The following is a 27,078-nucleotide window of genomic DNA, read 5'->3' as shown; positions in this document are numbered from 1 at the left end:
GGCACATACCTAGACTGTGGGTTCAATGCCCGGTCGGGGTGCATGTGGGAGGCAACGGATCAATGTTTCTTTCTCATATCGATGTTTCACTCTCTCTCTTCTTCCTCTCTCTCTAAAATTAATAAACATATCCTCGGGTGAGGATTAAAAGAAAAAAAAAGAAAGAAACTAAGTAGCAAGTATTTTAAAATACTGGTTTGGTATCAAGGTGAAATTAGATGTTCTGGTAAACATTCACAAATAAGCAAGAAGACAGTAAACTTGAGAGGTGTTCTGAACCTAGAGATGTACCTAAATTACAATAAAAATATCAGAAAAATCTACACAGCAAAGTACAATCAAATTCTGATCTTTAGTAGACATTGTAAATTAAGGATAAGCCTTGATTATGTCTGTTTTTCTTTTTAGAAATAAATCAGATTTGTAAAGTTGTTGTTCCCTCTTGGTTTTCAGTCAGTAGTTAAATGCTTTGTCATTAGTAGCATGATCTCTAGGGATTTTTCACAACAGCCCTAATCCGGGTAAAATGTATACAACTGCGTGCCTTACTTTGATAGTTAGAATTGGTCCCTGGGTGGTTCTCCAGGACATACTTCTTCAGAGCAGTGGTGGAGCAGGTCTTCGGCTCATTCATGGCAGCAATGGCAGACAAGATTGCATATTCCATCAGGCTTCCACCAAGCAGGGGTTTCTCCCCTGATTTCTTCAGCTGTTTTCCAAGGAGGAAGAGAAAAGCATCAAGACAACACTCTCCCAAAGCAGGTCAAGACAAGACTCCTCTGCACCAGGTGGGTCGGAGTTCCTGCATTAGCACAGATATGTTTTACAATAAATTGTCAGGTTAGGGACTTTCTCTTCCCATTTATCAGGTATGCAATCTAACTGAGGAGTCCCAACCCTCCTATGAAGATTTTCTCCTTCCATCCAACCTAAAATAGCAATGGCTAACCTAACCCAAAGAGAGGGACAGCTCTACCCCAATAAGTAGGTAACTTGTTAGCCCCTCCCCAAATTAGGATGCTTTTATTTGAAAATACTTCCTTTTTCTGAATCTGAAAATTGTAGTAGTTGTAAAAATAACAAATAGCCTTTTTTAATCCTATATGAAAATAACAAAAGAAAAGTACGATCACGCAATAGGAAATTACATAGGATAGTTCAAGGACAAAAGGCTGGGGAACAAAGGTGAGTACCAATAAGCAAAAATTTGGGGTAAAAGGACAAACTCTAGTATGGTTCACAATAGTGATTCTCAAGGAGTGGTACATATACCCCATGGGGTTCCTGAGATCCTTTCAAAGGATACACAAAGTCAAAACTATTTCATAATAATACTAAGATGTGATTTGCCTTTTTCACTGTGGTGACATTTGCAGACAGTGGAAAAGCTGCTAGGTAAAACTGCTGCAACCTTACCACAAATCAAGGCAGAGGCACAAAAACTACATAGTTATTTTATTCTTTATGGCTACATACTTGTGGTTAAAAAAAAATAGCCAGTTTCACTTAAGAATGCCCTTGAAGAAGTAGTACAAATTACTTTATTAAATCTAAACCCCAATGCATGTCTTTCTGGTATTTTATGGGATGAAATGAGGAAGAACACATAAAGCATGTCAGCTGTCTATATATGATAGTTGTCTCAAGGAAAAAACACCTGTGATTATCTGAGTTGTGAGCTGAACTAGCTGTATTTTTCATGGAATACTCTTTTTACTTGAAGGAACAACAAACAGACAAACTATGGATTTCTAGACTTAGGTATCCGGTAGACATTTTCTTGAAAACAAAAAAGTAAGCCTGGCTGGCAAGGCTCAGTGGTTGAGCATCGACCTATGAACCAGGAGGTCACTGTTCAATTCCTGGTCAGGGCACATGCCCAGGTTGCAGGCAGATGCCCAGTTGGGAACATGTAGGAGGCAGCCAATTGGGAAAACTTGTATCTACCACCGTGAGCTTGATTAACTTCCTAGTACTTAATACTGTTCTGGTGAGATCAGTGGGTAATATTAATGAACATGATTTTTGTTATTGATGAAATGTGTCAACATTTAAAAAATCTGCATAATTCAGTGCATAGTTCACTATTTTCCAAATGACTGTGTTACAAAATTATGCGTGGTTAAAAGATCCATTTAAAGTTCAAGACAGACCAAAGGATTTTAAGATAACAGAGCACAAGAAGTTCACTAATATGGTTTCAGATTCCACATGACAACCTTTAAGGAATTGCCACAAAATCAATTAATGTAATACACCATATTAACAGAATAGGGAACAAACCACACGACCATCTCAAGAAACATAGAAAAAGTATTTGACAAATACAACAGCTATTCATAATAAAAACTCCAACAAACTAGTAATAGAAGGGAACTTTCTCAACCTGATAATAGGCATATATGAAAACCCTACAGCTAACTTAATAGTGAAAGACTGAATAGACAAGAATGTCTGCTCTCATCACTGTGCTGGGGTTTCTATCTAGCACAATCAGGAAAGAAAAAAACAAACAAAAAATCCAGATTGAAAAGGAGGTAGTAAAATGGTCTTTATTTGCAGATGACATAATCCTTTATATGCAGGAAAATCCTAGGAATCCAGAGTCCTAAAGAACCCACAAAAAAACTACCTCAACTAGTAAATGAGTTCAGCAAGGTTGCAAGTCACAAGATCAATTGATAAATGAACTGTATTTCTATAGGCTACCAATAAACAATTTGAAAAAGAACTGGAAGAAAATTTCACTCACAATAGCACGGAAATATTTAGGAAAAAATTTAACAGAAGAAATATAAAACCTGTACACTGAAAACTATAAAGTCAGTTAAAAATATATGTATTAAAAAAAATTCAATACTTTTGCACTTTAAGTGAAAAAGTACAGGCCACAGACTAGGAGAAAATATTTTGCAAATCATATATCTGATGAGGCAGTTGTATCTAGTTATATAACTTCTAATTCAATAAGACGAATAACCCAATTTTAAAAATAGGCAAAGGACCTGAATAGACATTTTACCAAAGATAAACAAACGCACATTAAGCACATGAAAAGATGGTCAACATCAGTACCCATCAGGAAAATGCCAACCAAAACCACAACGAGGTGACATGATGTAACCACTAGTATGGCTATAACGAATGAAACAGTAACTATTGTTTGCAAAGATATGGAGAAACTGGAACCCTTATACATTGCTGGTGAGACGGTAAAATGATGCAGCCACTTTAGCAGTTTCTTAAAACATAAATTTACTATATAGTCCACCAAGTCCACACTCCTAGTTATATACCCAAGTGAAATAAAAACATATATCAAAACATAAAGACTTGAACGTAAATTAATGTAAATAGTTAACATTAATCATAACAACTAAAAAGTAGAAGTAACCCAAACGTCCATCAACTCATGAATGGATAAACAAAATGCGTTAGATCCATATATGGGAATACTATTTGGCAATAAAAAGGAATAAAAGTACTGCTTCATGTTGCAACATGAATGTAACTAAAAAACTGTATGCTAAGCAAAAGAAGCCAGTCACAAAAGACCACACATTGTATAATTCTATCTATATGAAATGTGTAAAAAGGAAAACCTGTAACAAGAGAAAGTAGATTAGTAGGTTGGCTGAGGTGGGAATGGGGAGTGACTGCAAATGGGCACAAGGATCTTTTTTGAGTGATGCAATTGTTCTAAAATTGGACTGATGGCTGTAAACTCTATAAAGTTACTAAAAATGACTGTATTATAAATTTTAAGTTAAAATGAGTTTATCTTATGGTATATACAGAATAACTCAATAAAGCTATTAAAAATTTGTTGAGTTTGGGTATAGTATCAAAGAACAATATCCATAACTATTTGAAAATTATCTTAAAATACTTCCTCCTTTAAAAACTATTTCTGTGAGTTGGATTTTCTTCATAGATATAACTCAAAATATCAAAATATACTGAAAACAAGTATCAGCTATCTTCTATTAAGTTAGACATTAAAGACATTTGCAAAAATATAGTAGTGCCCCTCTTTTCATTTTATTAAAAAAAAGTGATTTTTCATAAAAATGTTATGCTAAAGTGCAATGGGTTTATTTTTAAAAAAATGAATTAAATGTTTAACATTTTATTTTCCTTTTTTTAAAAAAAGATAGTCATTTTTAGAAAGAGGGGGGTGGGTGGGGGAGAGAAACATCAATAGGCTGCCCCCTGCACGCCCCCAACGAGGGATGGAGCCTGCAACCCAGGTTATGTGCCCTGACCAGGAATCGAACCAGCAACCTTTTGGTGCACGGGACAATGCCTAACCAACTGAGCCACATCAGCCAGAACTAAAATTTTCTTCAGTTCAAACTTTCAATACAAATATTGATAGGTATAACCCACATAAACAAAAGCTCTTGGGGTCCTCAATAAATTTAGAGAATAAGAAGGCCCTAAAACCAAAACTTTTGAGAACCATTTTGCTACAAGCAAGCCTTTTTGGACTCTAACCTGGAATGTTCCAGAAGCACCTTTACCAGTTATTTGTTCTAACTGGCCTCTCTCTACTGCTCTTTGCAGAGCATTCTTCAACAGCTGTGGCCTGCAGAGAGAAAAGAAAAAAAAAGTGATAAATATATCGATGAAGGAAAGATTTGAAGAAATAGATCCAGGACTTATTCCTTGAACTATGTAGTACCTTGTTAAAATGGACAATAATAAATGACTAGCACCCTTAATAAGTAGCATTTTTTTTTTTCAAGCAAGGACACTAAGTCATTCCCTACACATACAGACCACTTTCCAAAATGTCAAGGCACTCTAACAACCTTTTTAAAAAATATGTCTTTACTGACTTTGGAGACAGGAAGGGAGTGGGAGATAGAAACATCAATGATGAGAGAGCCATTGATCAGATGGCTCCTGAACGCCCCCACTGGGCATCGAGTCTCCGCAACCCAGGCATGTGCCCTGACTGGGAACTGAACTGCCATCTCTTGGATCATAGGTCAATGTTCAACTGCTGAGCCACACCAGCAGGCTCCTAGATGGTTTTAAGAAAGTATATATACGCATTAACAAAAACAACTGAGTCACTTTCTACAAACCAGTATCTAAAAGCCTAATAAAATACAACTTCCTGAGAAAGAAAATAGGTTGTTTTTAACATAGTATCTCTGTCTTAAGAAGCTTGTCATTAAAAAACAAACGAACAAACTAGGTTATCAAAACCGAATGGCAGGCAAGAAGAAACTGAGTAAAATTAGAAACATAAGAATAAAAATAATAAAAATAACAGAAGACCAAAGCGTTGAAGCAGGCCTGTGGTGATAAGGAGTGAGCAAAGTGGATTACAGGGGAAAGCCATCCAGGCAAAGGGAACAGGAACAGCAAGACTCTGAGGCCAGCTAGGGAGGGAAGAGTAGTAGTAGGAGATTCGGTCAGAGAGTCAATGGAATTGTAGTGCCTTGTAGGCTATTCTAAAGACTCTGGCTTTTCCCTCTGTGAGGGAAAGCCACTGGAAGGTTTGAGCAGCAAGATTATATGATCTAACTTAAAAATTTTTTTTTTTAAAGTATATCTTTATTGACTTCAGAGAGAGGAAGGGAGAGGAAGAGGGAGAGAGAGAGATAGAAACATCAATGATGAGTCATTGATCGGCTGCCTCCTGCACCTCCCCCACCCCACCCCCGCCGGGGATCGAGCCTGCAACCCGGGCATGTGCCCTGACCGGGAATGGAACCGAGATCTCCTGGATCCTAGGTCGATGCTCAACCGCTGCGCCACGCCCAACTGGGCTAACTTAAATTTTTTAAAAAGTCTCTCTCTCTCTACTTTGTTAAGAACAGACTGAAGGGGATGGAGCATGAGAGAAGCAGTTAAGCGGTTACTACTCAGCTACAGGTGAGAGACAATTGTGGCTTGGGAGCGTGGTAATAGTGGAGATAATGAGGTCTATTTATGGGTAGATTTTAAAGACATAAAATGATGTTGCCATTAAGTGAGATGGAGGTGATATGGAAGGTGCAGAGCTGTTTTTTGGAGGGGGGGAATCAAGAGTTCAGTTTTGGACAAGTCAAGTTAGACATACCAGTGGTGATGTCAAATAGGCATCTGTATATATGGGTGGAGTTAGAAGGGAGGAATGAGCTAGATTTGTAAATCTGTAAGTTAGTAGTGTATAGGTGGTTTTAAAGCATTGAGAGTGGAAAGAATTACCAAGTGAATGTGGACAGAAAAGACTAGAGGCCTAAGGTCTAACCCAGGGGCATTCTTATATTAAGGAGTCAGAAGATGGGACATTAGCAATCCTTAGGAGACTGAGAAAGAATGGGTAGCGCAGTTAGAGGAAAATCAGGAAGGTGCAATGTTCTGAAAGGCAAGTGGAGTGTTCAAGCAGGTGGCAGTCACCGATTGTGTCAAATGCCAATGAGAGAACAACCAGCAAATAAGTTAACCACCAAATGATGGAAATTTGCAACATGGAAGGCACTGGCAACACTGACGGGAAGAAGTAATTCAGGTAAAATGGTGAGGTTAAAATAAAGTGAGACAAAAGTGAGTTCAAGTGAAAGTAGGAGGAGAAATTACAGAGAGCAAGTACAGACAACTCATACTTTAAAGCTGCTATTTTTCTTGTTCTTTTGTTTGGCCAAGTTTATGGCTAAATTTCATATGAAATATATGTATGACAACAGGACTCCACTACAGCCAGAGGCAAAGAAAAATCACAGAAGGGGGAAAATGTTTCCTGTAATGTTGAAGGAAAAGGTGTTCAGGTTCATTAGCATCTTTGGGTTGACAACACATCTACCATCAGGCAAATTTTGTTTCAACACAAGATGACCACAAGAAATGTTCCCAAAGACTAGACATGGAACAAAGTTACACTATCAACAACCTGTCTTATGCAAGCAGAGTAGTACTGTAACAAAGGGACACAGGGGAGGGTACAGTCTCCTGTCACGAGAGAGAGAGAGAAGAAAGATAAAAGCCAATGTGGTTCCTTGAAATGTGCCATAAAATGCACTTCTGACCCACAGTTATATCTGTGGGTCATGGTCAGGTTACAAGAAACATAACAACATCAGGACAATAACTACAAATTTTCTGCTTCTAGGGTTTTCTTTTCTTTTGCACTAGTTCGCTAGCACTTTAATTGGGAACTCTGAAAACCACTAAGTGTTCTTCTGAATATGTGGCTTCTGGGCTGAAACCTCAGCAATTCTGACTGTATGCCTCAGTAATAGAAGTAAATACTGTTACTAAATTATATCAGAACATACATTAGTAGGAAGGACACTGAATTAAATACAATTTTCCAAAAGTCACTATAACAAAGATCTCACACAGACTCAAAACACAAACACTCAAAACACAAACTCTGTGGATTACAAATTTAAACAAATTAGTATGTCTGCATGAACCCACAAATAAGCATATGTGACAATCTAAATGATCAGTCTAGATGTTTTTTAAGTGGCAATTTTTACAAATAAAATATTACTATCAAAATTCTCAAAACTTTATGTATGTTTAAATGATGAGGATATTATGCTATTTCTATGAAGAGTATTACAGAAACCTTAGTTCTTTCATGTTCTCAGTCTTAAATATAAATAAAATATGAGTACCAACTAACTCATGCCATTAGGAAGGCTACTATAAAAAAAAACAAAGTAGCAAGTGTTGGTGAGGATATAGAGAAATTAAAACCCATATGCACTGCACAAAACAGTATAGAGTTCCTCAAAAAATTAAAAAAATACAATTGCTTATACGATCCAGCCGTTCCACTTCTAGGTATATACACAAAATAATTGAAAGCAGGGTCTCAAAAAGAGACATGAATACCAGTGTTCATACTGGCATTATTTGCAATAGCTAAAATGTGAAGCAACTCAAGTATTTGTTGACAGATGAATAGATAATCCAAAGGTAATCTATGCATACAATGCAATTTATTAAGCCTAAAAAGGAAATTCTAATGAACCTTGAGGATATTATGTATGCTTAGTGAAATAAACCAGTCACAAAAAGACAAATACTGTATGATACCCCTTATATAAGGTACTCAGAGAGTAGTCAAAATCAGAAACAGAAAGGAGAACGGTGGTTATCAGAGTCTGGAGGAAAAGAGAGAATGAGGAGTTCCTGCCATTTTAATGGGTACCAAGCTGCAGTTTCACAAGATGAAAAGAATTCTGGAGATGGATGCTGGTGATGGTAGCACATTATGAATACACTTAATACCATTAAACACTGTACCTTTCAAAATGGTTAAGATGGTTAAATTTTATACTTATGTGTATTTTACCACAATAAAAAAAAAATAAGAAAAAGTAATTTTAAAATGAGTTGATGAGAAGACATAGAGTTTAACCCTGAATATTCTAGCAGCTGACATCATGAAAAGAGTTACTCTATCAGGGTCTTATAACAGTTAACATATAGTTTGGGTTTCAAAAAGAAACTACATATGGAAATATGGAAAAAACACACACACATAATGGGACAAAAAAATTAAACACACAAAAAAATTCCTAGCTCAGCTAAAAGCAATCCTTGTTGAATATTTAATCTTCCTCCCTTCTCCTGAAAAGGGGCTAAAGGCATAACAGACACCTATGCTTTAAAGCCTAGGCTAACAGGTCATACCTGATGTCCACTCGAAGTTTAGGGTAATACTGAGACACATATTTTCTGATGAGACTGTAGGAAGCTTCTTTAGGTTCACAAAGGCGAGTAAAGGCCAGTGGGAGGATATCCTCCAATTTTACTTGTGGTTCTGGATCCACTGCAGAGCTCCTGTTCTGAAATGCAGTATCAAAAATTATCATCATATACAGCTTTCTGTTCAAATGCTTCTACATTCAACTCAAACGCTTTTCTAAGTTGGCTGCCAAATCAACTAACCAATACAAAATTATCACTTCTTTTCATATTCAAACAAATCATATCACAGTGGTATAATGTTACTTGTGGTATAATGTGGCAATTTAAGATACACATTTCAGATTGAGTTAAAAATGCATATAAATAAAAAAGAATGGCAGACTTTACTTAAAGGTCTTAAATCATTTTTAGCTTCCAATAACAATGAAAAGGGATCATGGAGCACCAAAAAGCACTGCACAAAAGTTCATTTTGAAAGTGTTTGCCAGTTTTATGAAAAAAGTACAAAAATTTTCAGAGTTGTAGAAACAGAGATGTAGAGGAATATTCACGATTTCAATTACTGACACAGGTGAAATAGTTCATTTTATTTATTTATTTCATTTTATTACTGTATACTTTCCAGTGAAATTATGTATCTTGGGGAGGAGAGTATTTACCAAAAAAAGAGAAGAAAAACTGGCTCTGGGTATAGTTTTGGGGTATAATATTGAGCAAAAATGTGCTTGTTTGCCTCTGGTGGTTTAAAAGGTAATTCACAAAAAGTAGGATAATTTCATAATTTAACAGGGCAGTGAAGTCCATAGACTCTGGGGTTGAAGTGCTTGGATGTGCTCTATCCTATTATTCTATTCTATTCTAGTCTAGTCTAATCTATTCTTCTATTCTTTCACTAGCTAGGCAATAATAAGCAAATTACCTGCAGCCTCTCTGAGCCCTTAGGTAGTAACAGTATCACAGCTTACAAACTGTGGCATAGACTTCTTACCTTTCTGTTTCGGGATTTCTGAGGGCTTTTTCTTGATTTCTGGACCACAACAAAACTTCCAGAAGCACCTTTCCCTTTTACCTAAAGTAAATTAATTTTAGTTGCAATAACCAATATTTTTATTTTAAATTATTCTGGTACTCACATTTATAACTTTATACTAATTAAGCAAATTACAGGAAACAGTAATACAAGAACTAATGTAAAATGCTGTTTAACTCATCAGAGAAAAAACAACAACGGATTAGTCAAAAGACGTGGGACTGAATCCTGTTTATTGTACCATCAAGCTATTCAATACTGGACAACCCTGTAAACTCTCTGAGCTGTTGTTTCCTCATCTATAAAACTAGGGAAGAAGAATGCTATTGCGATATCAGATTAAACAGTCTACTACGAACTTAAAAAAAAACATACAAAAGTCCAGTGGAAGGGACAAAATCTCTTGGGGAACATGAGAAAACCTCTTCTTGAAAGGGGGATAGCTAGTTGGCAAAAGTTTACAGCCTAACTGATCTCAGGTCATAATGTTTCCCACAGTTTGCCCATTACAGGTTGTTCCTTAATATGGGAAAGGTTATGCAAGTCATACCACAGATTTCCTTTCCATAATTTACAAAGCACTTTCACAGAACTTTGAAGTTGATTAATCTGAGTTATCTACACCTTAGCTTTACCTACACTACTATGGATATAGCAAGCCAGCTGAAATGCTTCCACCCTATGAACTGAGGGTCAAGCTATGAGGCAAAAACAGGTCACAAACCATATTTTCATAAAAAAAAACACAAAGCCAGTTCATAAACTGTGCTGACATACACTATGATATAGGGCAGGTCTTTGGTTCTAATTATATTGGTTAGATAATCTTTTAATCAATGATTATTTTAAAGGCTACTTAAATAGCAGTTTTACAACATTTTGAGAAAGCTAGAAAGTAAGCTCCACACAGCAGGAATCTGTTTTCCTCACCAATGGACTCCCTCCACAGGACCTGGCAAACAGAAGATGCTCAAAATGTACTGGTGGAGTTAAGTACTTGTTTAAAGTTCCCAGAGTTTGAATGCCTGAATGGCCCAGAATTCTGTATTAATCGAACTATGTATAACAAACTATGAATAAAAGAAAGGCAGTAAGAGGACTCTGGGAATGCAGTGAACTGGGTCCTTAGAACCATCTTTGCCACTCTCAACCTCTGAAGGTTTAAATAACATAAAGTCCATTCTAGCTTTAGATTTTCATGATTCTAAGCAAAGTAACACAGATTTATGCTTGAAATCAATACTGGCTTTAGTACTAGTCTCAATTTACTCAGGCTTCTCTGATGCCCCTAACAAGCTTTAACAGTTTTAGATACTATAAAGGAAAGGTGAATCTACTTACAAAACTAATTTATAAGAGCAACAAGTGTAGTCACATAAGCAACACTTTAAAAGTAACAAACCTAAGACAAAAGCAATTATTTTTGCTGCTGAAATAATAGGACTCCTTAACCCTGCTTCTTGTATCTTTAGCACAAAGCCCCCAAAGAGAAGCCAATAAAAAGTACGAGCAGCTAGAAAATCATCACATTATCCTATTGTTTCTGCTCTCTAGAATAGTTATAAAAGGTAACTGGCAGTGATTTTGAAACCTAGTCTGGGAATAAAACTAGGTTAAGCTTAAGCATTTCATCACATTATTTTTAACCAAAAAAATGCAAAAAGCCTAAATGTTACTAAATATGGACTTACATGTTGTAATGATCTTATTACCAGTAACTGTTTAATACCTGTTTGATGACACCTCTATTTAATTCTCTTTTCAGTGCTTGTTTAAGGAGGTAGCCCCTTCTCTCCAACTCCAGAGAAGGGTACTTATGGATGATATATTTTCGAATAGCAACAACTGATGCACCACTCTTCTGGAAGCATGCCTAGAAAACAGATTTACCAAATCATATTCATTACTTTAAACTAGCAGCTTTTCATAGAGAACCTAACATGTTTTCAAAATAAATTATTCTGAAAGTGAACTTAATAATGGATGAGAAAAAGGGCAGGAAGGAATGGACGGTATTTCAGGTAAGTTCAGTTCATCATGGCTGTGGAGAAATGAAGAATTAAAATATGTCCTGCAACAATAATTTAAAATTGTTCAAAATACCAGAGAGAAGATACAACATGTGACCAACATTCTGTGTTAATGAAGAACCTCATTCTATTTTAATTCTACATTGACAAATCTTTAGCATTAAAATGAGGAAAGCAGAACACTGGAATGAGTTATTTTATGGCACGAGTTCTGGTACACCAGGACCAGTGTTTCTTTGCAGGCTTTGTGTGAATGTCAGCAAAGAATATAAGCAACGATACTCTGAATAAATGGCATAAAACTAGATTTACAGGTGGCAAAGTCTTGAGAGTTTTGGAAACAACAGGGCATTAAATTGCAATTTAAAGTGCCCATTTCCATTCTATTTATCTATATTCCATTTAACTAATGCACATGGAAGATTTAAGCAGATCATTCTGTCACAAAGGCAGAGAATTTTTTCAAATGGTTTACATTTTGAAGCACACTTAAATAGCATCTGTTATTTATCTCATGGGCTAGTCCTCCAATTCTGTGTTGTCATTGTCTACACTAAATGTAGCACATACTCATTCCCACTGGATAATGACTTGGTTGAGTGTTATTTTATACACTATGACAATAAAGAAAAAGAACTCACAGACAGATGGACCAGAAAAGATTGTACCACACAAAACAAGCTGTGTGAATATGGGTCCACTTACTTCAAGTAAATGTCTCTGACCTATCACAGCCTACTGTTTACTCCTAATCTTATTAAAAATCAAAGGAAAGAAAATATGCAAAAAAGAACTCTCTGATGTGAAACAATCCCTTGTTCTACCAAACTGACAATGAGATGGAAGAAGGCATCAGGAATCTTCTTAGATTCAGAAAATGGTATCAGTGGTCTAACATCATGATTTGTTACACTGCGTGGAATATGCATGCTATGTAGATATATAAATGCATAATCATATTCAAACTATTTTTTAGGCCTAATTACACTGCTGTAATATTTTAAAATTTCAGTCCCACCCTAGCCAGTTTTGCTCAGTGGTTAGAGCGTTGCCTGTGGACTGAAGGGTCCTGGGCTCGATCCTGGCCAAGGGCAGTACCTCAGTCACAGGCTCCATCCCTGCCCCGGTCGGGGACGAGAGCGAGAGGTAACCGAATGATGTGTCTCTCTCACGTCAATGTCTCTCTCCCCCCTTCCACTCTCTCTGAAAAGCAGTGGTAAAGATGTTCTTGAATGAGGATTAAAAATTATTTTAAATTTCAGTGCCTTCTCTCCCCTGACTGTGACATACTCCTCCAAACCTAGGCTGCGGGGTCATGAGCTGCCCTCCTTAAGGGCAGACAACACGAAGGAGAGAGATCTCACTATAGTCAGACTATGTAGAACAAGACAGTTTTCTTAATGAGTTCAGCGCACTCTTGACAAAGTGCAGGGAGCGATCTGAAGGCAAACTCTTTTCCAATCTGTGTCAGTGCTGTCTTCAAATTCTGAGAATCACCACCAGGTTGCTCCTTCCTATATATACCACCCTTGGTTAAACTGAGCTCTCTCTCTCCTCCCAATTCTACCTCAGATCTAAGGACAGGGACCCTGAAATGAAGAAGTCTATGGCTTCTCTTTTATGGCTCCTCTAATCATTTGCTCATGTGAAACAAGGCAAAATTAACCAGAAAAATTTACACAAAAAACAGCAAGGATAGATTAGAAGATAACCTTAAAAATTAAAATAAGAAAACCACACCTTATGATTGCACAAGCTAATGAAAGTCAATGGATTATAGCAAAGTCGTAGCTATGCAAGGAGGATAATTTTGCAAGTATTTTGGAATGGCTGGGTGATGAAGCAAAGCAGTAAGAGGATTTCTTATAACTCAGGTTTGAGAGATAACCACTAACAATATCAGACACAGCTTTGAAAATGGACCTAAGGATAGTATATTTTAAAAAAATAAAAATTCTCAATGCTATTCAGTTATCCTGAGTCACAACTGGATTTCATAAGGGCAAGGGCCCTGTCTCTCCTATTCTATGCTGTATCACTTGTATAGTTGCCTGACACAGAGAAGTTAGCTCTTAAACATTTGTTGAATAATATGTTAAGCTTCAAATAAAAACTATACTCAACCAGTTAAACTGTGTAAAAAAAAAATCTAAAGGTAAGTTTATAAAACTTGCTATAATAAATCTGAATTAAAAAAATTAACAGGGTTCATCAAATATAATTGCATTATAAAAAAAAAAATAAACTTCATAATGGCTTTCTTCTACTTAAATCTCTTTTAGGAAGCAGAGCAAGATTTCTGATGCCTGGACAGGCATATGCCATTTTCAAATAAGCAAAAGATAAACAGAATAAACCTAAAATAAACTGCTTGAAGTAAAAACTTGCCTTAATGGCCTCAGTCAGGATTGCATCCATCTTGGGACGTGGGGAGGAAGCCATCGGTGTTTGTTTCTGGGCCCTTGCTAGCTGGCTGGCAGAAAGGGTAGCCCAGGAAGGTATTGTTTTTTTCACTTTCTTCTCCTTTTCTTTAGACTGATCTTTCTCACTTTAAAACAAAGAATTGTTATTGTGCAAAATAAACTCTCCAGAAAGAGGCATAAAGTCAGAAAAAGACCAGAAAGGGATAAAAATGGTGTTTTAATTTACTTCTACATTAAGGCAACACATAAAATAAGCAAAATTTTACTAAATTAAAACATTAAAAAAAAAAAAAAGGGTACTATAGCCCTGGCTGGTGTGGCTCCATGGTTAGAGGGTTGGCCCACGCACCAAAAAGTCATGGGTTCAATCCCTGGCTCTGGTTGGGGTGCAAGTGGGAGGCAATCAATTAACCAACTGATCACCCGCCTCCCCCCGCCACTCTCTCTAAAAATCAATGGAAAAATATACTTGGGTAAGGATTAAAAAAAAAAAAAAAAAAAAAAAGGGTAGTATAAATGAACCAAAAAGATGTTTTCTCTTAGGTGTAGGAGAGAGGAGTCCTATAAATTAGATCTAGTAAAGAGTGCCAATACATATATGAAATCAGAATTTTTAAATGTATTCCAACTACAACAGATGCAATTTAATACAGTGGAAAGAACTCAAAGCTCTGAAATCAGAGAGCTTGGGTTTCAGTTTTAGCCTCAACACTTACTAGCTATATGAACTTAGCAAGTGACCTGAGTCTCAGTCTCCTCAGCTGTAAAACTGTAACATAACACCAAACACTTCATAAGGTTGTTACAAGAATTACGAGATTATGTTTATAACACAATTTTGTGAGCCATAAAGTATTACATGATTTTTATTCTATGTAATAATAACAGCACTACATGCACCTAAAATACAGGGAAGCTGTTAAAAATTCTACAGATTTTATGTATACCTATGAAACTGGGATAAAGGATTCCCTGAGGATTACCACTAGAAGGTATAGATATTCCTAAATTCTTCTTCTTTTTATTGATTTTAGAGAGAGGAAGGGAGACGGAAAGAAAAACATCAATGTGAGAGCAAAACATTAGTTGCCTCCTCCAGGGCCCCAGCAGGGATCAAGCCCACAACCCAGGCATGTGCCATGACCAGGAACAGAACCTGCAACCTTTGGGTGCACAGGATGACACCCAACCAGCTGAGCCACACTGGCCAGGGCAAGTTATTCTTTTCTTTAAAAAGTAATTCTTAACTGTTCTGACCAATTATTAAAAGAATAAAATGAATGCTACCAGCTGTCCTACAAACAAAATTGTTTTAGTTAAAAAAGAATTGCCACTACACTGTAGAGATTATCACTAGTACTTTGTTTTCAGATTCTCAGTCACCATCCAATTGAATACTTCACCAAACACATACAGTTTTAGATCATTCTAGCGATGACTTGATAGATTAATGTTTTCTAATATAAGCATATAAAAACAACTCACTCCTGGCACAGAGGCAGTAATAAAATGGTGAAGTGTCTCCCAGGTCAGGTTTTTATAGTCCTGTTTCGTTTGAAATTATGGCAATGCTTAAAATATCAGACACTCCCACAGTGAATTCTAAGCACAAAAACACCCCCCAAAGCCAAAAGGAATGAATTTTGGATTATCCAAACCATTGTGATAACTATGACACATTCTAATAGGCCATACAACTACATAATAAACCTATGTCAAATGTAATTCTAAAAAGTAAAACCAAACAGCAAAAATCCAGCATAAACCAGTGTTAGAACACTTTACAACAATCTTGTCTACAGTCCTTTTACGTTGCCTTTAATTATGTACAGCAGGAAGGTGCGACTCCTTACTCCTTTTTGGTTTCCTCGGAGGACTTGTTTTCCTCCTTCTCTTCATTCTCAGGTTCCCCCTTTGGCTGCTCTGTCTCACTAGATGTCGCAGGTGGAGTTTCATTCTCCTGTTCTTCTACAGTGGAGACAGATTCCTCTGAACTTATGTCCGGTTCTAAAAAATCAGGTGAGCAGAATTGCAGCAAGTAGATATATTAGAGTCTGAGTCAATAAAAGGGTAAATGTTTACCTTATTAAACAGATAACCCAAATGTTCAGATAAAGATGGATTCTAACATGAACAAATGACTGAGTGCAGTTTCTTTCCGTTTATGTCACTCGAGCTGCCTATGCAAGGAGGCGTTTACCTAGAGAGCTGTGTGAGAAAGGATGCAGACCAGGAAATTACACAGGAAGGAAACTCATTTTACCCCAAATCAAGTATCTCCATCACTCTACTCTGCAATATTAATGATGAGACTCATGATAAGAAATTAGCCATTTCAAATTTAACAAATTCTAGTAGGGGAATAACAGAATTAACATGTATTTTCCAAGAGAAATGACTGAGGCAAGACCAGAAACTGGAGAGGGAATACTGAGGTATGCAGCTATTTGCCTGTCTTCTTAACATGTCTCTTTGAGCAGCTACTATAAAATACAGAACCCCAGGAAATAGTTAAGCAGGGACTTCAAAGAAAGGACTCCAGCACTGGCCCGTGTGGCTCGGCTGGGTGGCGTCCTGTGCACCAAAATGTCATAGGTTCAATTCCTGCTCAGGGAATATGCCTGGTTGTGCACTCGCTCCTGGGTAGGGGGTGCGCAGGAGGCAGCCCATCTATGTTTCGCCCTCACACCGATGTTTCTCTTTCTCTCTCCCTCTCCTTTCCATTCTCTAAAAATCAATAATTTTTTAAAAAAAAAAAAAGAAAAGGACTCCGGTGGCAAAAAATAAAAATATGTTTGAAGAGTTTGGTCACTTAGATTATGTAAATTACTGGCATAATGACGAAGACATCCTTGTGGCCTTCAACATAAATAAGAGAATCTCTAAAAATGCCACTTCCTTCTTATAACCAAGTCACATATGTACAATTCTAAAGGAATTTCTAGGTTCTCAACAAATTAAATTTCTAAACCATAAATTTCAGGATGGTCAACTACCATTTGTAAATTTCATCCTGGATTATGCTCTCCAACCAGATTTGCATGTAAATAGAAAATCTTCCCATATATGTTTAACCAAAATTGAGGTTTCTGAGACAGAGACACTGGGATTCGAGTTTAGACTCTGTAACTTTCCAGCTTGATATCTTAGGGCATTTTCTTTTGACATCTCCAAGTCTCAGTAACCTTACCTCAAAGAGCTTTTATGAGGATTATATCAAATGCTTTAAGGGAAGCTTGTAGGCTAGCACTTGTACTACGTGGGTGATTCCCAGCCTCCTTTGGCCTCCTCTGAGGCTTCTAGAACTGTTTCACAAAGTAGCAAGGCTTGAACTTCATTATAACAATGGTAGCTGGTGATACAGACAACTGCAAGATATATTTTTTTTATCCGATTATCTCTTACTGTCCCTCGCCCCAACAATTTGACCTAAATGACTGTGAGAATAAGAACTTACTATTAGTTAGTCATATGTTTATTTATTTATATATTGCCTTATTCCAAAAAGTATGAAAAGCTAAGAATGGTTTACTGGGCTTTACTGTAATAATAGAGCTATAAATTTAATTTCACAATATTTTCTCAAGAATAATTGCTAAATAGTGGCTTAATAAAGGTTCACTCAATAGACATTGAGTATGTATAACGTGTAAGACATTGTTTCCAAATTATTAAACTATTATGTGTGCCTCTGTGTGGAATGTAGGATTTGTACAATTTAAAATATAAGTCTAATTAGTTTCATGTACAAAATACTATAATGGGGTAGAGAGAAGATTAAACAAACATACAACTTGTGTGAAGTGACTTGCTGATCCTTTATAAATTCTTGGTTGACCTTTCTAATACCTTGTACCAGGAACCCTCTGGCCTGTATTTTGAAAATTGATGTTATTAGTAATTTAGTAGCTGAATAACAAATGTGAATTTGGCTGTTAAACAAATGTGAATCAAGACAAAAGTGGCTTATCTCAGTGCTGGAAAAAATAACCTATCTTCAACTCACCAGCACCTATTATTTTAATATGCTGATTCCCATGTCACCTAATGCCTTATGTCAGGGCACACAAATTGCTTATAATATTAATATGAGGATTTTGAGACAAAATGCTGCCTTAGCTTTAAAAGATAACCCTGATGAACCAAGGATAAAGGCAATAAGGGTGCATATATTTTTAATTCCTAATCTCTGCTGGTCAGCAAATACTTGGTTCTAATAGCCATGACCAGGACAGCACCGTGCAGTCACCCTGGAAAGCCCGAGATAAAGTGCAAGAGAATAGAAAGGAAAACAAATGAGGGCCCTGGCCTGGTAGCTTGGCTGAATATAGTAGTCCCAATAGGCCAAGGCTGCGAGTTCGGTCCCCAGTCAGGGTACATACAAAAATCAATCAATGAATGCAGAACAGTGGAACAAATCAATGTTTTTCATTCTCTCCCCCCCCCTTTCCTCTCTCTCAAATTAATAAAATACAAACAACAACAATAGAAAGGAGAAGCAAGCAAAGAAAAGGGGAAAGGAGAGGTGGTCAGAGGCCACAAAGGAAGGAGCAAGTTGAAAGCCTTATGTTTTTCTCAATTCATTAAGTTCCCATCTCTGGCCAACCTTCTCTCCGCCAATATCAAAGTTAGAGACCAGTGTCTGATCACCCACTTGCTCCCTTAAGGCCTCCTGATGATTTCTGGGGGGCTCTCCACTGTCCATCCTGAAGGCCCAAGTCCTCTGTTCTTCGTCTTCATCCCCATGCACTGTATGCCCAGGAGCTATTCTCCGCCTGTTCCTGTTCTCTCCAACCACTTTTCTGTTTTTAATTCCAAGAACATGAGATTGTCACCTTCCAAAAATCTTTTAGAGACAAGATGAAGCCCTTATTTTGCCTGCATGGTCTGGAAATGACATACCAACAGGTACCAATTCTCTCTTTAAATGTTTCCACAAAACACTTAATTATGGGGGGAAAAAATAAGTTCAAGGGAATTTATGGAATACTCCAAACTAGAGTAAAGCTTTCGTCTTGTGAAGTTGTTCACTGCTTTACTTTACCTGGCTTTGCTTCTTCCCCTTCAGCAGGCTTGCTTTTGGGAGGAGTTTCCCGGGTAGAATTCACAGTTCGGCGAATCGGCATGGCGCTATCTTCTACCTTCTAAGAAAAAAGACAATATTAAAAAAATTCTCTTTTCTCTTTCCCAAGGGGCCTAACTGGGTGACAGAGATAGTGAATTCTAAGTCTACTCCAGGATCTCATGTAAATTACTTTTAACAAGTTTTTACGAAGTGATATACGATTTTTAAGAAGCACTTTTCAAAATACTTTCTTTTAAAAAGCAAGAATTTCAAAGGGAAACAAATAATTATACTTGATTTAGAATGAATATAGAAGGTTGGAAGTTTTCTCAGAAATTTGAGGGGAAAAGGGAGATGAAAAGAACTGTAGGTTTTATTTTTTCAGATTCACAATCCAGACTCCCCAAAGTAGGGGAAGGAACATGTACCAAGAAGGACCCAGTAGAGCCTGAAGTCAGGGACTGATCCAAGAGTGAGCTTCAAGAATATGTCAGCCCCTACCTCACCTAACTTGTCCGCGTGGATCAGCTGAGCTCCTACTATAAGTGGGAGTGCCTTAGGATGGACGAGTTCACCTTGAGACATATCAGTCGCCATTTAAAATAATTTCTAGGCCCGAGTACAGGTTACACTCTGAAGCCTCTGCTGTTAACCACAAGGATTTTTCCTAATGGTTTCAGTGTGGTGCAAAGTCAACCTAAAGCACAGAAAAAACCTGGTGTGAAGATTAACAGAAACAAAACTAAACTAAAACACATAAATTTAATATACATGCAAAGGAAACAAAAGTTTATCTATAATACTTAGAGTTAAGTGACAGATGACTTGGCCAGTTATCATTCAAAAAAATAAAATCTCTATCAAAATATAGACTATGTAAAGCAGCGACTAACAAATGCACAAGCCACAGCAGCTGTTGCACCTTCCACATGAACAAAGGCGACAAGGGCAAGAAAGCGCATAAGGAACCAAGCGCCACCCCATCCTGCTACCATCAGGAACTTAGGAAGGATAGAATAAGACTAAGGAACAGTTAAGTCAAATTTTACTCAAAGATCAGTTAACTAAAGAGGGAAGACTTTTGTTGTTACTGTTCTCAAAAGGGTCAGGAAAATTACTTGTAACCTTAACTCCATCTTCATTAAAGAAGTAATATAAGGGGCAAAAAAAAACCCTACTGAAGAATGTAACATACTAAATGTCCCCAGACCCAGAGAAGCAAATTTAGACCATCACCTATGAAAACAAATGTATGCTTTTAAGACCTCATTTGCCATATTTTCAATGTAAATAAAACTAGCACAGAAGAATATAATTAAATATTCAAAGATAAAACCCAGGTCACTAAATTTTACCTGAACATTAACACACTCTGCCCCAGCCAAAATTGACCTGGCACTCAATGACACTTTATAATCCCTCTATGATATAAGAAAATGATTAGTTAAGTGTTTAGATCTCTGTGCTAATGAACATTAACATAAAGTTGGCAGACTAGTCTACTTTAAGTTCTAACCCTGTCTAAGAATTTAAGAGCATTCAGTTTGTAAGGTAATAGTCCCAAGCTAAAACAACTGGGACAAATCCAAAACATCCAAACATAGAGAATGCTTCCACATTTACAGGGCAAATCTTTTTTGGGAACACCAAGAGCAATACCAGACTTCTGAATTGTCAGTCAGCTGCAAGGAAAGCAGCTGAAAGAATTCAAGATAGTATTATTATGCACTAAAACTTATTATCAAGAGTAAATTAGAAATATCCATGAATATTTAAAAATTATCAGTTGTTATAAAAAATACTTAAATTACTCATACAGCAATTCACTTCCAACTATAAAATACAGAAATAAAGACAGTTGTTTTCTGATCTGTGAAAAGAGGGCCAAGTTGGGTTTAAGGGCATTATTTAGGTTTCTGAAACCTCAAAGTTTATCTTGAAATAATTTCAATATAAAGATCTGCTCATTCAAATATCCACTAGCACTTAAATAGTAATATATTTGCCTTGACAATAAAAAACCCCCACAACCAAGCAAATCTGCTCTTTTATTATGTGAACACTATACAAGAAGTAAAACATCTCAATCAGGTTATTTTGGTAAAGTGATACTGCTAATGAATTCATCTTTCTTAACCCATGATAACACACTAGCTAGACTGAAAATGCTATGAAGTCAACAAAACCTTCAGGAGTCTCTGTTCATAGGGTTATCTTTAAAAAATATTTTCCCTGTAAACAAAATACTGAAAAAAGTATCAAAATCTTTCCAGTCAACTCTGTATTCACTAATTAATAAAAATTTAAAAAAAACAGGTTAAAAAAGTGAGGGAAGCACAGGAAGCTGCCCTTAATGCCAAAGTGATAAGACTGACTAAAATCAAGGCAACAACAGGTACATGGTCCATAAAGACACCAGGTATCATTAACCTAAGGACAAGAATGACAGCTTAAATTAGATCAGATAAGTAGTATGACCAGCCCTGGCTGGGTGGCTCAGTTGTTTGGAATGTTGTCCTGTACACCAAGAAGTTGTGGGTTCGATTCCGAGTCAGGGTACATACCTAGGTTGTGGGTTCAATCCCCAGTCGAGGAACGCATGGGAGGCAAACAATCAATGTTTCTCTCTCCCTTTCTAAAAACCAGTAGAAACATATCTTTAGGTGAGGGTTTAAAAAAAAAAAAAGTATGCCCAGGTTGGAATAACCTCAGAAATAAGCACAGAGTGAGAAATAAGTTGGTTTGTCCCCCACCACCAATCTGACATTCTTCTACTTAAAACCTCCCAATTACCATCCCCCTTTTTTTACTAATCTCAAATGCTTTATGGATCACTGTGTTCTGTTGACCCCCAAAACACAGACCTTCTTGTGGCCATTGGACTGTTCTCTGCTCATCCCTGTATCAGTGTTTGCACTTACTGTTCTAACCTGGAACACTCTTTTCCCAGACACTTCAATCAGGTTTCTACTCAATGTTATTCCCCCTCAGAAAGGCCTGCCATCCCTCTTATTCTTCTTCAGTTTTTCCATAGCATTTACCACCACCTAAAATTCAATATATGTCTGTTTACTTGCTTAGTATGTCTCTCCCCCAATGGAATGTAAGCACTACAAGGGCTAGGACTTAAATTCACCACTGTATTCCCAGCACCTAGAAGTATCCAAACATAGTGGGTGCTGGATAAATATTGGGAAAAAAAATTGAATAAAAAATGATATCTGATAGTGCTTAATACTATACTCAATATATGTAAAGAACACTTAAGTTATCTGAGATAAATATTGAGAAACGTTTGCCTCAGCTCTGACTTTTCTTTGTAAAGGTTATTGAATTTAAAGCTTCAGTCTATAGTACTTTCTTTATCATAGGTTGCTTAATGAGTTACTTAGTAAGTTTGTTCTTTACAGAGCTAACAGTACTACATGAATGGTTAATTCCCTCTGCCCCAACACCACCATGTAGCTTTTGTTGCTGCACTTCTGAGTCATCAAATTTTTCGGTTGCCTCACTTGTTCCCTGTCAGAGATCTTTTCTAGCTGGTTCACTGCTGCATACTTGGTGCCTAAGAACTTATCAGGCATAGAATGTGTTCGAAAAGTATTTGTTCAATGAAAGAATAGATGAAACTTATTCAAGTTTTCACCTGGTTTACTCTATGTGCCAAAAACTATCTGAGTTTATCTTGGGTTTAAGTGGTCTGTTTAACTTAACGTTAGATTAACAATACAAAAATTTGCTTTTGTCAAGGGAAATGCAAATTGTCTTAATGCAGGCAATAAGCAAAAAAATTGTAAAAGTAAAAAGTCCAGAATTTCAGAGTTTTAGATTCCTTTCTCCATATTAAGAGAAAGCAACAAATAAGTAGGAGCTTAACAGTGTATTTCAGTTTACTGATTATCTTTGAAAATACGCATTTTAGGGAAAGTACTATTATTTCATATTTTACCACAAAAAGTATGCAATATTTTATGTCATCAGCTACACAATAAATAGATCAAAAATTTCCAATCTCAAGTCTTTCACTGTATTTAGACTTACTGGCTAATGTCGCAAAAAGCATGCCTGCAATTTGACTGCTGACACCTTTTTTTTCACTTTCACATTTCGATAAATCAGTAGGTACTTAGTGTCTATCTTGGAAAGAGATACTATGGACACTACATGGTCCTTCCTCAAAAGATAATCACAATCTAACTGGCTAAACAGGATTTTCATCTTTATAGAAAGAGCTCTGGACATGTCCTCTACAAAACTTCCCGCCCTCAATCTTCAAAGCCAAAAAAACCACCTTTATAGTATTACTTCTACTTTGAAACGCAATACACTATACTTCTGAAAGGGCCAATAAAATTTTAAAAGCTCGTAATTTATGCCTATGCCATATTAAACAAAATCATTTTCTCAAATAAAATACGACAGCTTGACCGTAAGGTCCCAGGTGAATTCCTACACGTATTTCTCATCGGATTCTCACTTTTCAGTGTAATGGAAAACCAGGAAGCATAATAAACGGTATCTCCATGCGGAAGGGGCGGTGAAGTTCGCCTTGTCCAGTCCTCTGTGCTGGAGCCAATACTCCCTCAAAAAGGCTGAGTGACTCGTCCTCGGTCACAGACAGCGGTCAATTAGGTATCAAAACCCGGATCTGGGGCTCTCACTTCACCAGTCCTGCACCATCTCTTTGCAAACGCTCACATTCACAAGATTAACTTTATTAATTACAGCCACATTGCCTATCGGTGCGGGGAGTAACAAGCTCTAGGAATGCCATACGGGAAAACGAAAGCTTAGGCCCGGGTCGCAGCGGCGCGGTGGCAGCGGCAGCAGCAGCAGCAGCAGCGGTGGCGGCGCCTTTTCAGCAGCGCCAACAGCTCCGCAATACTCGCCCAGGCCGCACAGGCGAGCACGAAGGAAAAAACAGCAGAGACAAAGAGGCGGGGAGCGGCCGGTGCGGGGCGCGAGCGAAAGGCGGGGGAGAGCGGAGCCAAGATGAAGGCAGCGAGGCAAGTGACCGGAGGGCTCAGCGCGGCGGACCCCGAGGGGCAACAGGGCGGCTGCAGCTCCCAGCTCGCGCCCGGGGATGCACGCGGCCCAGGCCGGCACCACTCCCCGGCGGCGCTCGCCCGAGCGACGCAAAAAGCCGCGGCCCGCGCCAACCAGCGGCCCGCGCACTCACCGCAGGGAGCTCCGTAATGGCGGCGGCAGAGGCGAAGAACCCGGGAGGCGGGCCCGCCGCAGCCAGTCACGGCCACCGGCATCTTTCGAACCGGCTACGAAAACCGCTGAGGGTGTGGGGGCTGAGGGAGAGGGCGGGGGCGGTGCGCGACACCCGGCGCGGGCCTCGGAGCATGCGCAAAACCCTCACCCAATAGGAGCGCGGTGGGCGGACAGTGGCGCAGGCGCGCTGGGACGCAAGGCCCTAGACCAGGGAAGCGCTCTCCCCTCCTCCTCCCCTCACCGGGGTCCAAACAAAACAAGGGCGGGAGCGCGCGCCAGAGGCCCCGGAGGAAGCGTCAACGAGAAGGGCAGGGGGCTAGGGCGCGGGGGGAAGGGGAAGGAGGGGCGGAGCGGCCGAGGAAGGCAGACAAAAGGCGCCACCTCCGGGGACCCGAGCGCCCCGCCCCCTTTTCTCGGCGAGTGGCGTCGGCTCCCCGAGCGAGCGGCCTCCGCCACTCGCCTTCGGAGTCCAGCGAGCCCGCGCCCACTCCCCGGCCGCCTGTTCCGTCTTCCGTTACCTCTGCGCTGCCCCCTTCCTGCTGCCCGCGTCCCGCACGGCCTCTCGGCGCCACTCCCGCTGCCACTCGTCGCCTTCGCCGCTGCTGTCCTCCAGGCCCAGCCGCCGAGCTCTGCCGCCCCGCCCCCCTGTCCGCGGCCCGGCGCGCGCGCTCCCGCGTCGGCCCCGCCCCCCCGCGCCGGCGGCCGCTGCCCCAGCCCGGGGGAGGGGAGCGAGCGCGGAGGCGTTTCCGCAGGCTCGGCGCCCGTGGACGCGAGAGGGCGCTGCGGCGCCGGAGGCCGCCCGCCGGGCTGTGCGCCCGGGCGCGTGTCGGCGGGCACTGCCCCGGTGGCGCCAGCTCCCCTGGGCGGCGCGGGGTCGCTTTGCTCAGAAGGGCTGGCATCACGCCCTACGCGTTCCCTCCTCTCCCGTTCAATTCCTGGCTTACCCGGGTGTCCCCTACGGCGAGGGGAGGCATCTGCGGCTTCTCTGTTTAGCCACAGCCCGAGAACCGGCCGCACGACCCAACCTGGAAGACCCTGGAAGGACTGGAAAGCCAGGGGGCGGCGAGCTCAGCACCTCGCTTTCGCCCCCATTACGTATGCTGACGGTCCAGGCGAGGTGGTGGCCCAGGAGGACTGGGGACGCTGCTTTTCTAACCCAGGGAGCGGCCGGCCTTGACTCCCTGATGAGCAGACACGAGGCGCTCTCAGAGGACCCCGGATTAGAAGAGGGAAGGGAATCGCGCTACGTTGGCATCCGCGTACTTAGGCAACGTACGCACAGTTGAAAATGTAGCTGTTTAAAGCCGGTTTGGAAAAATTCGATGCATTTAAAATAGCAGGTGGGGTTATTTTGGCGGGGAGGGGAAGGGTAGGGGGGATGCCGGTAATGAATATAGGGAAATAAAAAACCCTAGAATTGCCCGGAGACTCACAGCAGTGTGACCAACACTCAAATGCATGTGATCATTCTAAAGATTTATTTTGAAATCGTTGAAGCACTTGCTAGCCCACTCCTGTCTCTGCTTTAGCATTTGCACACCACCAGTTTTCCCAGCCAAAACCACCACCCAAAATTCCTTGAGTTTTACCATTAATCATTATAAAGACATCACCACGAATGTCCTGAGGGCATTACCAATGCCCTGGCACTCTGGTGTCATATCCCACCTGGTCACGCAGGATTTGGGTCATTTTGGCCATTTCATCACCCAGCTCACTTCCGTGTACTTGATCAACATTTCTACCCTTTGCCTCCCTTTTTGAAGATCCATTTTCATTTTTATGTATTCATATGCTTAAAACATCCAACCCTTCTTCCTTAATTTGGCTTTAGCCCCATCTCATTCAAGAAACTACCCAACTAGCCCGGCCAGCATGGCTCAGTGGTTGAGCATCAACCTAGGATCCAGGAGATCCCCGTTCAATTCCCACTCAGGGCAGGTGCCCAGGTTGCAGGCTCGGTCCCCAGTGGGGGGGCGTGCAGGAGGCAGCCGATCAATGGCTCTCTCATCATTGATGTTTCCCTCTCTTCCTCTCTCCCTTCCTCTCTGAAATCAATAAAAATATATTAAAAATTTTTTAGAAAGAAACTACCCAACTAGCTGTGGCTAGTGTGGCTCAGTTGCTTAAGTGTTCCATGCACCAAAAGGCTGCCAGTTTGATTCCTGGTTGTTTCTTCCTTTCCCCCTTCCTCTCTTTCTGAAATAAAAATGTATTTTTAAAAATTCAATTGTTTTAAAAAAATTACATGATAATTTTTGTTTAACTGTTGGGCTGTTTGACCTTTTGCACTGGAGAGGACACGCGCCTTGACAAGTTTAGGATCTGCTCAGCTGGTATCCAGTTTATGGAGGTTACCATCAGAGCACCAGGAAGACCCCCTTGCTCGGAGACCTCTCACACTGCCGTCAAAGTCCCTGAGGCTCCATCATTCAGATTCCTTTGGGTTAAGCTCAAGGACAGCGAACATACAAGCCTCAAACCGATCATTGAGAATGTATTTTTAACCTTAAGACAAGAATCCATTCCACAGTCGGGTCAGAGTAAGAACCCTGGGTGTCTGACTGGAGGAGCTTCTAGGAGAGGGAGGAGTAGTACATGACTTCACAGTTCTGGCCAGGAGCACCCAGCTTACAGGAGTGACTGGGA

The 27,078-nt window shown here is 39.5% G+C and overlaps 1 protein-coding gene across 8 annotated transcripts in view; it reads right to left on the bottom strand.

The window, feature by feature from the left end:
* HP1BP3 (heterochromatin protein 1 binding protein 3) overlaps nt 1–25,015 on the bottom strand; it is a 29,800-nt gene extending 4,785 nt beyond the window's left edge. Inside the window, exons 1-10 of one of the 8 annotated variants that reach the window (XM_087820189.1) lie at nt 24,389–24,486; nt 19,711–19,906; nt 19,189–19,288; nt 15,998–16,151; nt 14,110–14,269; nt 11,421–11,564; nt 9,650–9,730; nt 8,644–8,798; nt 4,498–4,588; nt 550–709 (exon numbers count right to left, since the gene is read on the bottom strand). In XM_087820189.1, the coding sequence (XP_087676315.1) occupies nt 550–709; nt 4,498–4,588; nt 8,644–8,798; nt 9,650–9,730; nt 11,421–11,564; nt 14,110–14,269; nt 15,998–16,151; nt 19,189–19,288; nt 19,711–19,806 (1,141 nt within the window). In that variant the 5' untranslated portion in view covers nt 19,807–19,906; nt 24,389–24,486. Of the gene's footprint in view, nt 1–549; nt 710–4,497; nt 4,589–8,643; nt 8,799–9,649; nt 9,731–11,420; nt 11,565–14,109; nt 14,270–15,997; nt 16,152–19,188; nt 19,289–19,710; nt 23,922–23,985; nt 24,144–24,388; nt 24,490–24,947 lie in introns of those variants that run through there. The other 7 variants (XM_016214627.2, XM_087820190.1, XM_087820192.1 and 4 more) reach the window with 7 other exon arrangements.
* Between the last annotated feature and the right edge of the window lie 2,063 nt (nt 25,016–27,078).

The sequence above is a fragment of the Miniopterus natalensis genome, chromosome 9 (genome assembly GCF_054644295.1).
Source record: "Miniopterus natalensis isolate mMinNat1 chromosome 9, mMinNat1.hap1, whole genome shotgun sequence".
Taxonomy (NCBI): Eukaryota; Metazoa; Chordata; class Mammalia; order Chiroptera; family Miniopteridae; genus Miniopterus; species Miniopterus natalensis.
This window is presented reverse-complemented; position numbering and strand designations above follow the sequence as displayed.